Source organism: Pseudopodoces humilis, chromosome 1 (assembly GCF_049639895.1).
Source record: "Pseudopodoces humilis isolate 2021_Gansu_Grassland_sample_001 chromosome 1, ASM4963989v1, whole genome shotgun sequence".
In the NCBI taxonomy this organism is placed as follows: domain Eukaryota; kingdom Metazoa; phylum Chordata; class Aves; order Passeriformes; family Paridae; genus Pseudopodoces; species Pseudopodoces humilis.
Window position 1 is genome coordinate 32650987 of NC_142200.1, and position 12821 is coordinate 32663807.

Below are 12821 nucleotides of genomic sequence, written 5' to 3' on the forward strand. Positions count from 1 at the left end.
AGGCGGAGGGCAGAGCCGGCGGTAGGGAAGGTGGGCCGGGAGGCTTGGCTACCCCCCCCTCCCCTACCCCGAGGTGGGGAGGGGCGGCCCGGCCGCTCCGCGAGTGGCTCCGCCCCGGGGTAGCCGTGCGGGTCGGGGCAGCACCCCCGCCCGCCCTCCCCCGGGCTGTGCCGCCCCCCGGGCGGCCGCCGCCCGTGCCCGGCGTCCCCGCCCAGCTCCTCGGGCCCATATAGCCGCGGGCGGCGGCTCCCGCGCCTCCGTCCCGCCCCCGCCCCGCTGAGGGACCCGCGCCGGCAGCACCCAGGTGTCTGCCCCTCAGCTTCCCGGCAGGTCCCTCTCCTCCTTCCCGGCCCGGCTCTTCCCGACATGGCTCTGTCCCTGGCCAGCCAGTCGGTCCCCGGAGACGGCGGAGACTCGCTCGGGATGAGCCCCGCCGGCCTCGCCTCCTACTACCCCTCTTTCCTCCCTCCCGCCCATTACTTGGAGACGGCCCCCGACTACTTCCAGCCTCTGAAACCCCTGGGCGGGCTGGTTTCTCCCTCGCCGTCTCTGCCTCCCTTCACCTTCAGCAGGGTTCCCGCTTTTCTGAGCCAGCCTCTCCCCCTGCCCACCGACCCTTTTCCCAGCCTTCCTTTGCCTGTCTACACCAGGCTGCCGGCCTCTTTCCCTCCCAGTGAGGACTCGGCCCTCGGGACGGGGGCCCCGGGGTTGCTCTCGCCGCCCTACCCGAGCCCCTCGCACAGGGCTGCCCGCGGCCCGGGGACAGACGGGGCGCTGGGGCAGAGCTACAGGTACCACTTCACCGAGGAGGAGCTCAACGCGGTGCTGTACGGGACACTCCGGAGCAGCCAGCCCGCCGGGAATCTCCACGCCATCTCGGGGCTCCGGGTGTCCCCCTCCAGCTCTGGTAAGGGGATATTCGACGGCGGCGAGAGGGGCACAGGGTGACACTCACTGGGCGGCAGGCCGCTCCTTGCAGCCAGGTGTGCGGGAGGGTTCGGGGACACTCCCAAAAGGGGTGCAGGCAGCCAGGCTCAAGGAGCATCGCCGGGGGCACGTCGGACTTTCTTTCCCTGTGGCTTTCTTGCGCTACGAGTCCACAGCTGGAAAAATCCGGGGGGTGTTGTCGGGGAGGTAGGGCCCGCTCCTGCAGGGCCGGTGCCCTGCTGAAGAAGGGGTTCCTCTGCTGCAGGCGCTGCCGACTCCGCCGCCCCGCTGCTCGACCGGGACTCGCTGCAGCTCCCCGAAGGTAGGGCCCGGCCCGCCCGCGCTGCGCCCGCCCGCGCCGCGCCGCGCTCAGCCCCCTGTCACCCGCAGGGCTCTCGGTGCTGCGGGTGGCCTACGGGGACGTGTCTCAGCTCGGAGTCTTCTGTACCGACCCCATCCCGAAAGGAGTCCGCTTCGGCCCTTTCCAAGGCAAAGTGGTCAACACGAGCGAGATCAAGACTTACGACGACAACTCGCTGATGTGGGAGGTAGCGGAGGCACCGTCGGGCTCACCCCCGCACCCCCAGTGCGGGGCCGGGGCGAGGCTTTCAGCGTCCCCTCTACCGTAGCCTGGAAGAGGGGCTCGGCCCAGTGTGGGTGGTGGGACTGGTGAGAGCGGGACGAGTGCGGAAATGTCGGTCAAACCTGATCCTTTTTTCTCCGCTCTCCAGATCTTTGAATACGGTGGCCTGAGCCACTTTATAGACGGGAAGGGCGCCGCTGGCAATTGGATGTCCCTGGTGAACTGTGCCAGGTTCCCCGAGGAGCAGAATTTGACGGCTATCCAGTGCCAGGGACAAATCTTCTACGAGAGCTGCAAGGAAATCTTCCCGAAGCAGGAGCTGCTGGTGTGGTACGGCGATTGCTACGTGCAATTTCTGGGCATCCCCATCAGCTTGAAGGGCATGGCAGAGGGGAAGAAACCCTCTCAGCACCCCGAAGGTGAGCCTGCCAGCAACCCCTAGGGTGACACTGCCCCTTATTCCCACGGACCTGTGCGTGGCCTGGATTAGATTCACACGAAGAGAGGTAAAGAAACACAGGCATCGCCTTTGTCCAGCTGTTTTTATTTGAAAGGCTTTCCCAGACCTTGCGACGAGGCTGTGGTAGGTGACCGGTCTTGCCGCGGTGGCGGTGGCCCCGCAGCCCCGGTCCCTCGGGTCTGCCCGCGCTCCCGGGGAGCCGATCCCCGGCCGCCCCCTCCTGCGGCAACCAGCACCCCGAAACAGCAGCTTCCCCTCGGCACCGGGGAGTCCGGGGCTTGCACCGAGGGCTGCCGGCAGCGCGGAGCAAGAGGCTCCCCTTTCTTCCGTCGGCAGTCCGCTCCCTGTCCGCGGTTCCTCGGGGAGTTTAAAGTGTTCTTTGGTCTGGTAACCAGTGTCAAACATCTGGTGGTCGTGGGCTGAGCTCGGCCCCGCAGCGCTATTGTTCAGGGTCCCGTTTTTGGAAGAGGTGGGCTTTTCTGGGTTATTCCACTTTTAGTCCTGTTTCATCTTGATTGCACGCCTGACTTTCGTGTAATTAACGCTCTCAGTAAATGAGGTAGGCTGAAGTCGTTCCGATCCCGTAATGCTAATATTGTTTGCAAAAGAAATGTCAAATGCAGTTACGCCAGGGTGAGGGGAGGGTAGTTCTATTTGTAATGTACAAAAAGTATGATGTTCTTATAAGTAAAACTTATGTGTGGAGAAAACAGATTTGTGCCAATGAGGGAAGAGCTGGAGCCGGGAAAGAATGGGTCGGCTGGGTTCAGCAGAAAGGGAGAGAAGCAAATTGACATGAAAATTTGGCATGGAAAATTTTGTACTTGTTGTCTTGAAGTGTCTTAATTCAGACAGATACTAAATTGTTCATTTCATATTAAAGCTTAAGCTAAAGTTACTTTTTATTAAAGACAGAAAAGGATATATAAACGTCTGAAATTTTTCTGGTGTTTTTCCTAAATTCAGTGGTTAAAAATTAATTTAAATACAAAAAAAAAAAAAAAGCCAAATAAATGTGTTATTTTGTTTGACAGTTATTTGAAAACTATAGAAAATGTATGCAAAATAATTTTTCCTTTTGGGAAGGTAGATGAAATTTGCGGATAATTCTTGATGAGAAATATCTCAGAATAGTACCACATATGGAGAACTTTTAATGTGAGATTCTGAGTTGTTTTTTTCACATGTTTTCTTGCTATGTTTGGATAAACAAGGATGAAATCCTGTTTTTGCTGAAGTTGGTAGCTAAACTGAATAATTTTAGCAGATCGTGGGCTCTAGTTTGTTCCCCTCCTTTAAAAAGGCAAGGGGAACACTGCGAACGCTCGGGAGACACAGCACGTATTTTATTAATGATACTGCCAGCATCCGTTTACAGTCCTTACCCTCTCAGAGACTTAAAATCCCCCGTAGGGGTCCCAGCTCTGACAAGGATGCAGATTTGATCCGAATCCCTTTTGCCGTGGTGTAATGGAGAGGTGGCACTTTCCCTTCTGCTGTACAGAAGCCGGGGAGAGCTTCAAGTGTGAGCGCTGCGGCAAAGTTTTTGCCTACAAGTACTACCGGGACAAACACCTCAAGTACACCCGCTGCGTGGACCAGGGGGACCGCAAATTTCCTTGTCACCTTTGTGACCGGTCCTTTGAAAAAAGAGACAGGCTGAGGATCCATATTCTCCACGTTCACGAAAAGCACAGACCTCACAAGGTGAGCCTGCTCCCGGGTCTCTCCTCAGTCACTGGCTCTTTTGAGGGTATTTAATAAAAGTCTTTTTTTTTTTTTGGTCCAGATAAGATGCTGATAGTGTTCCTCCTCCTCCCCCAGTTTCCCTGGCACTTTTCTGGTGGGACTGCTCAGGAAGAGCTTGTCATGTGCAGCAGAGCTTGCATAAAGAAATTTAATGGATTTACGTTGGGAAAATAAACCCCACAGTCTCAGTGAGAGTTAAAAAAGAAACAAAATTTCTCCTGGGCTTTTTGTATGTTAGCATATGAATGCTGCTCCTTTTCTTACACAGTGTGGGGTTAACTTGTGTTTAAAGGTGCTGGACTTTGTCCAGGATGAGGGGAGAGATGTCTCATGTCTTGTTTCCTACACCCCACCCTTGGCTCTGAGAACCAACCACAGCTTTATCTGTGTCTGTTGGACCAAACAGGGCTTAAAAGTTTTCCATTCGATGTGAAGCAGATGTTCAATTGATGAAAGCAAATCTTTGAGATGCTTTACTCATCTCCACCAAAAACCTTGCTTTTAGCACCAGTTTTCTCTAGCAGCACTGGAAATGGAGAATCAGACTTTTCCTAAAAGCTTGGAAGGGGCAAGTTCTAGTGTTTGAAATGGCACAGTTAAATCAGTCCTCAAAATTCTCCAAATACCTCTTTAATGAATCATCCTACAATGGGTATTTTTTTCAGAAAAATATTTTGTAACTAAAATGGCACTACTACGATGTCAAAATATCTGCATGGAGTTAGTAACAGATTAAAAATGAAGTTATTATATTTAATTATATTTAGTACCTCATTAAATATGAGGTATTAAATACCATTTAATTACTTTTATCATTTCCCTTAACTTCCCTTGGGAAGGTAAGATTATTTTAGTCTTTAAATTGTTTATCTTTAAAGGTGAAAATTAACACTTATTATTATAAATATATATATTATTAAATATATTTTTATATACAATTGATTTGTATATTTTTAAGTGATTTTACAGAAACTTTCAGATTTTTATTACTGCAAACCAGTATTGTCTGTTCTGAAAAATAACATTTTTTTATTGAAACAATTTTAACAGAAATTATTTGAAATTTTGCATGGTTTTAATATATATGCATATATATATATACACACATGCAGGTAAATCTGTTCTTAAAACTGTTCTTAACTTCTGGGTATTTCAATTAATTGCAGCTTAAAATTACTATTTTGTTTACGCATGAATACATAAATACACGTGTACATCTAGGTTATACATAAGAAATCATCCACACACTTAATTTTTCCTTTTAACTATGCAGCTACATGCTTCCTTTTACCTTTGTTCCTTTTTTTTTCCCCACAGTGCTCTGTGTGTGGGAAGAGCTTTTCTCAATCCTCCAGCCTGAACAAACACATGAGGGTTCACTCCGGGGAGCGCCCCTACAAATGTGTCTACTGCAACAAGGTAAGGCAAAGCCCTGCCCCTTCCCTCCCTCTGCTGGGCTTTGTTTCTTCTCTGTTTTCTTTCAAGAACATTTTGTATTTAACTGGTAACCAGATAGATGCTTGTATATTCTGGGCAGTTGTGAGGTAAGGTGACACAGCTGGATGAGACTGAAGAAACAGGGTCTGGTCTCCATCTGACATGGAATTTGTGGTTTGTCCCAGCTCAGTGATCTGCTGCAGAAATGAGGTCTAGGGAAGCTTGAGAGCATTTCAAATAGTATCCAAAGCATGCAGCTAGATCCACTACCCCACTTGTTCATCAGACAGGTAATTTTTGGCGTAATTTACACTTATTCTGGACTGCAATAAACAGATTTTGTCTATAAACTGAACCTGCACAACAGTAATTTGTGCATGCTTCCCTTGAAATATCAGGGCTGTTGATGGGCAGATGTGCATGGAGGTTTCACTTAAAAACGAACACAAAGAGAACCATACAGCCCTGATCAAAGATGTGCTCTGCTGTTACTGCCCATCACAGCAGGGATGATTCAGGTGAGCTCTCCCTGAAAGTGCTGACAGCTTTCTCAGCAGACAGCATGTGGATGCACAGGCGCTGGAGGATGAATACTGGTAGGGCTCCAGGTGCCATGGAGTGTCCATGCAATGCAGAAGCCCCATCAGCAGTGGTAACCTGCTCCTGATTTTGTAGCGAAGTTTTGTTTATGACTGGCTGGACTAACACAAAGCTGAGGAGTCCTGCTGTAAAGAATCTTGGAGGAAACTGGTTTTGGCTATTATATTTCTTTATCTCCCCATGATCCTGAACATACTTGTACACAGAGATTAGGATGAAGTATCATCCTTAGTCTTCTGATCACAAAAGGAGGTGGCAGAGCTTTATAGGTTGTTCTGTAAAGACATCTCTAGGGACACTTGACCAGTCCCCAGCCAGTTCTGGTTGGACTGTTGCAGATTGGATCAGATGAAACTATTAGTCCTCAGGCTGCAGGATGTAGCTATCCTAGGACATAGCCATAATTTCTGAGGCTGGAAAACTAGGATCTGTTTTAATGAATCCTTACCATCTCCTCCTATGTAATTATGATTCTTCTTTTCCTCTTCTACCTCTAACAGTGGCTTTACTTCTCCAGCTCCTTTGCTGGAAATCAGTGGTCACTTATTTCAGGAACATTGTGAGATTAAAGGAACAGTGCTGGGTCAACATCACCATTCTCTCCCCAGAACATATTTTTGTCCTTGATATGCACCTTCAAGGACTTATGTATAGGAGTCTATGATCTTTTTGCACTCTAAGATTCCTAGTGAAAGGGTATCTAAGATGTATTGGTGTTTGCTGTGAAGACTTACTAGAGAGTATTTATTTTGTGTGGTCTGCAAATAGTGAAGTGCTTGAAATTGTCTCTCTTTGGAGAAGAAAAAATTGGGAAAACATGGGCAACTTTACAGCATTCCTGTTCAAATTTTAATGGGGGAGTTTTATCCCCAAATGGAGAAGTCTTTATGGCTGGTTCTCAAATGTGTTAGTGGTGGGGAAACAGCCTGGAAACTCTGCCTGCAGAAACAGAAGTGTATGATGCAGCAGAGAAAATGAACTTGTAAATGAGGTATGGTGGACTGCATGAATGAATTTTAGCAGCTGAATCCCAAGATAGTCAAAGGGTTTTAACTTTAAAAACAAAATCTGGAAGGAAAGCCTGCATTATGTTTCCAAAACATAAAGGAGCTGCAAAGCTAATTAGGACAGTATTGACTTCTTCCCTCTGACACATAGAAGATATTTACGGGTGTCTTTGGTCAGGAATCTTTCTCTGAGCTTTATCTATCTCCATGGACTCAGCCACATCTGTATAGCAGTAGCTGTTGCCTTCTGATTCCTCATTGCTGGGGGTTTTCATTATTTTTTTCCACTTAATTGAGGATGTGAGCTATTTCAGGACTTAATTTTCAAGGTAACGTGGTTCTGATGGGGTCTGGGTTAGCTGAAGGTGGGGATTGCGCATGTGAAAGCAAATTACTTGCAACTCCATCTCCTTTCCGATGATCCCTGCCCTTTCAGGCGTTCACAGCATCCAGTATCCTGCGCACTCACATCCGCCAGCACTCGGGGGAGAAGCCCTTCAAGTGCAAGCACTGCGGCAAAGCCTTCGCCTCGCATGCGGCCCATGACAGCCACGTGCGGCGCACACACAGCAAGGACAAGGGCTGCACGTGCTCCGTGTGCGGCCAGCACTTCCCCGAGCAGGAGGATTACAACTTCCACATGAAGATTCATGCTGCTCATTAGTCAGGAACCCTGTGGACGTGTCCTGGACCAGCTCGTGTGTCTGACGGTCTATGTGATTTGCTTGTGCGTGTGCGCAGCGCAGCAGGCGACACCTGCAGTGGTTCTTGGAGTAGGTCTGGTCTCTGCTCCCAGGGCACATGACTGAGCACAGGAACAGGGTACACCCTGATGCCACTCTCCCTCTCCTCCCATACCCTAATCTCTAAAGGGAGGAGGGAGTTCTACCTCCCAAAACCCCTTTGTGCACAAATATCACTGTGAGGCGTGTTTCTCCGTCTCTAATGCCTGTGGACTGCTTGGTGCAGCCTGTATCAAAGCTTGTGTGAGGGATGTTTTTATCAGGTGCATTTCTCAGAGCTGATTTAACTTGTTCATGTTGTTTGGAAATGTGACCACAGGTAATACGGTCTACTTACCCTTAACATGTCTTTTAGTGATGTTCTATTTAAATGTGAACTTCCTCAGAGATACTGACGGCTGGACCGACAGAGAGCTATTTTAAATCATTCAGCTGCTGGGAGACTGAGAGCTCCAGGGCCCAGACTTGAGGATTGTGAGAGCAACTCTTCCAGAGGGTGCTGGATGCTGGTCAGCCCAGGGGGAGAGAAGTAGGGTGTGGTAAGATATATGCAGGCCTGATATCCCAGCTAGCAGAGATAGTGGAGGTTTGTTTTGTCTTCTCAAGTGTTTGGAGGACCAAACACTGTGATATTCCTAAGTATCAGTGAGCCATTGGGTGGATAACAAGCAGTTAAGTGGCCTCAGAGGTGTTTCATTTTGGGCTCAGAACAGACCAGGAGCAAGCACAATCCCAGAAGTGGGCTCTCCCTTCTGAATTTCCCTGAACCTGTCTGGTCCTGGCCAGGTGAATCTTTGCAGTAAACCCTAATATGAAGAGTGGGCTCCTCTGCTTCCTCCTGTATTTGTGTTGGATGACTGTTACAGTGGCACTCCTTTCCTTTGCTCAAAAGATAAGATTTTAAGTATCAAATAAGTGATATTAGGACTCCTCAGTGCCTAAAACTCTGCACAAGAAATTCCTTCCACAGTCTGCAGGAAAGGCTTTGCTTCCATGGGAGGACTGGAAGGTGTCATTCATTCTCCATGTCTCACTGACCATACAAGCAAAGCAGGAGTGATTTGTACAGGTTTATGTACTTTCAAAATTGTTAAGCATTCTTAAGAAAGTGGCATTCCATATCAATGTGAATTCTTAACTAGGGGGCTTAACAAAAAGCCTGTGCTGAAGGACTGCTGAGGATAGGGAGTGCTGTAATTGGTATAGAAGTTTTTATTAGCACTAAGTGACCACCACGACTATGAGAGGAGTCAGTGTGTCAGTGGGACTGTGTGGTGCATCCAGGAGGAATAATGGAACTAGCTCCTTTCTTGAGCTAGTTGATAAACACAGGTAGTTCAATATTACTGGGATGATAAAATTATCTTTGAAGTATCCTAGATCAGCCACAATTAACAAAAATTTTGCACATAAAAAAGGAAGTTTTTATTTTGTGCCGACTTTAACAGTCTCTTTAAATGCAACATAGAAATAGAAAAAAAAATTTGCTTGTACATTTAATTATACTGTGTAGATACTGTATCCTTAAATATATTGATTTGCACTATTTTTTTTAAGTTTGTTTGTATCTTAAGTTGCTCTGTTCTCATTGTTTTCATGGTAGAAATATTTTTTAGAGATTTATTGAGTCACTGGTAAAGAAAATAATGAGTCCCAGCACTAGGTAGTATCTGAAATAACCAAGTCTATTTGTATTGTATGTTTTTTTAAACATGTAGGGTCTAGGGTAGAATGAAAGTCATGCTCTGGTTATTTTTTTTCTTCTTATTTTAATACCAAATATTACTAAAATACAGCAGGCTAATTTTTTTACATATTGAGGGCTGAATCCCTGACCCCTAAATAGATAAAATTCACTTCTGAGCAGAAAATTATCACAGTACTTTTCTTCCAGCTGCCTGCTGTTAGGAGGATAGATACAAGCATACAAAATCCTGGCCAACAGAAACAAGAATTATATGTGTGAAACCTTTGCTAGTTCGGTCCCTTAAAAAAAAATCAGGATTTGGTGAAATAAACTACCTACTAATGAAGAAGGTATTATGACTAGGAATGGTTTTGAAGTACTGTGAAATGCCTGGTTAGCTTCCTATACAGGTCTTTTTTTGCTCTGAATGAAGGTTTTATATTTAAATTGTGCCTCTGTAGAGCTCTTATGTGCATTTTCTTTTTCTTAAAGAAACCTCAAATCTCTTGTGCTAAATTATTTGCACCTTTCTATAATATTTGACTTGTTGCCTGTAAAGGAGTATGTGAAGGGTTATACTTGTACTTGTGACTGAAGGTACTGGCTGTCTTGCACATTAAAACCATACACGTAAATTTTGATGTTAATTATTGTGCAGCAAACCATGCTATGAAAAGCCAAGATCCATAAAGGAGACGGAGGAGTGCTGGAACTTTATTTGAATAAAGGGAGGGAGAGTCCACTGGGGTTTCTGAAGACTCAACCTCCTTTTATCCTAAACTCCCAGCCACATATTGCCCTCTTCCCTTCTCCACTGGCTGAGGTACAGCCTTCCCAAACTGCCTTGAACATGTAATTTTCTCCCAAAGTTCAGAAGTTAAAACTATCTAGGTTCTGCAACAGCCTTTTCCCGGGCCCATTTGTCTATTACCATGAAGTTCAAGAGTTTAAGCTGTAGGCAAACTGTCTGGGTTCTGTAACACATGACAGCATGCAACACTGCAGCTTGAGGTTGCCCTAAAGAACCTCACCCATCGAGTTGTTTGTAAAGACATTAGCACCCATCTTTCCTGTTATTAATATTGTTATATTTACATTCATGCAAATAATGAAAATAAATTTTTGGAGGCTACAGTGCATGCTAATGGGCTATGGCTTGTTTTCTGCCAGATGCATAGAGCTGTGTATTTGAGGTACCAGCAAATGCATCAAGGGTGTTTTCTGTGTCATATGTAAGCTATTACACTCAAACTGTTGCATATTGGGAATTCTAGCCCTTGTCCCACTGAGTAGTAGCCAATTGCACTAGAAGTCAAAGGCATCTAGTGTCTTGATGGATTTGATCTTAAGCACCCCAACAGTTCATGAAAGCTGAGGCCATTCAGTTCTGGATTGAGTTCACTCCCACTTGCAAGCAGGATGATGGATCCAGATTGAGCACTAAAAAGAATTAAACTACCTTGTAGCATATAGACCCTATAGAGTCATCCACCCCTTATGAATAGAGAGTCCCAGCTGTGCTGGGGCTGGGGACAGTGAGGATGGCACTTGGCTCTGCATGCTTCACAGCAGGGTGGGGAGAAATTGATCAGGAAGGGAGGTCAAGCTGAGCCACCTGCCAGACCAAGATTTTAGGTTTTTAGTTTCCTGAAATGAAAATGCACTAATTGTCAGAGCAAACAGATTGCTGTTCTTGCCAGATAGGGGTTAGGAGAAATTAGGAAATTTCTCCTGTAGTGACCTGTACCCTGTATGTCCAGTGAGCTGAGGTTTTCCTCCCCCAAGCTTTGCACATTGACTTGCACCTTTTGTGGTCATGCTCTCAGCAGCTGAGTGAATGTGCAACTCCAGCCAGCTCAGCCAGCAGTGGGGTTTTGGATATTTATACGCACAGCTAAGAAGGGGGCAGACAGAGGGAGCTTGTGTGCATGCTGCACTCTTACCTGGCATGTTCCCAGATTGACTGCTACAGAATGGCACAGAAGGACATGTGCAAGAAGGAGGCTGCACTACAAGTTCAGCAGAAAAGAAAATATTTGTGACATGTGTAAAGGCTCAGTCCTTGTGCTGAGTAGCCCAGGCTGAGCAGGCACTGTGATGCTCCATACTCCTGCAGCCGTTTCTGAGCTGAGGCAGCAGAAAGGACATCCCTGCAGTTCTCTGGGGGCTAGGCTGTGGCTTTCGCTGTATAAAATCCATCTCTTCCATTTCTTGGCATCTTCAAACATAGGACTGAAGTGACTTTTCCATGATAGTAACTACAGTAATACACTATGTGCAATAGGTACCCATGTTTCTCATTCAGTTTGGCTTAAACTGGCTTTGAGGTGATGTTCCTGTCTGGGGTCACATTGTCACTGCATTCATTAAGGCAAAGAATGTGCGTTCACCCTGGCTCTTCTTCCCTTAACTAGGATTAAAAATGGTCCTGCCAAGGGGAGCAGCAAGACAAGTCCCTGGGACTAATCAGTCCTGTAAGACACTAGCTGATTTTAAGTGTTCTGGATTAACTCTGTCAGAGCTTTTTAAATGTTAATAGAAAGTGATCTAAATAGAAACCAGAGTATGAGGGCAATCAAGTGTTTTGTTGGAGCAGTGGGGTGCAGGGAGAGAGACTGTGAGGCTAACTCCTGAATTGCTCCTCCCGGATAAATGACAAAGGGGAGACAAAAAAAAAGGTGGTCCCAGAGCTCAGGCTTGCAAGTGACAGAAAACAAAAGGCCTCGCCACAGACATCTGCTGCCTCTAGCATCTCCTGCATATCCCTGTTTTTCAAACACCTGGTCCCCAGCCCCTGCTGTCCCAGTCCCTGCTCTGCTGCTCACTCTGGAGAACAGGGAGGTGGTTAACCAGTGAAGGAAGGTGAAAAGCAGCAAGGAGTTTAGTGAATTGAAGATAATGCCATAAACAAATATAGGCCAGTGCCAAACTGTCCCTTAAACAAGACAGATCATACACCACCAGAGGAGACCTGACTGGCTGTCCCCTTCTTAAGAAAGCCATTCCTTGGGTCCCCAGTCTCCTACAGGCCTTCACAGCAAGTGCAGGTGTTTGTTTCAACCCTACAGACACAGTCACCAGCACTTTCATTTCCCTTTCTCTCCTGATACACATGCCCTTGCACACTCTCCCTTCTGTCTCTCCTTAACACACTTAGTGCAGGGCCTTGGGCACATGAGCAGTGTGAGGCTTTGTCTTTGCTCTCTTCTTTTGCTCTTTTTCAACCTTAAGCAAAATATGTCCAGACTTTCAGTCTGCATTTTTATGTTTTATGAACCTTTAAGAGGCTTCATCTCAACCAGTGAACGACTTTTCTGAAAACCCAGTCCCCTCGAAGGTTCCTGGGGCTGAGTGTTGACCACTGGGGCTACTAGAGGAGTAACAGCACCTCTGCCTCTCCTGCAGCAGGACTTGAGTGACTCTATTCCTTCTCCATCCCCAGCCAGCCACTCTGCAGCAGCCTTGCTTCGGGGCTGTCCTGAAACCCCAGCTTATCCCCACTGCAGCACTGGAAAACCAGACTTGAACTCACAGGACTAACCTCCGGCTGGCCCAGCAATTTAGTAGTGTTGAGAGCACTTCTGAATGCCTTAGTGTGAGAATGCCACACGGTCCTGCAAACTGCAGC

The 12821-nt window shown here is 47.0% G+C and overlaps 1 protein-coding gene across 1 annotated transcript; it reads left to right on the plus strand.

Moving 5' to 3' along the window:
* Nucleotides 1-273: 273 nt before the first annotated feature.
* On the plus strand, nt 274-9828 carry PRDM14 (PR/SET domain 14). The gene is made up of 7 exons (XM_005517415.2): nt 274-907; nt 1193-1249; nt 1318-1475; nt 1659-1929; nt 3475-3677; nt 5037-5138; nt 7200-9828. The coding sequence occupies exons 1-7, from the start codon at nt 367-369 to the stop codon at nt 7425-7427; spliced, it is 1560 nt and encodes a 519-aa protein (XP_005517472.2). The 5' UTR covers nt 274-366; the 3' UTR covers nt 7428-9828.
* The last annotated feature ends 2993 nt before the right edge of the window (nt 9829-12821 follow it).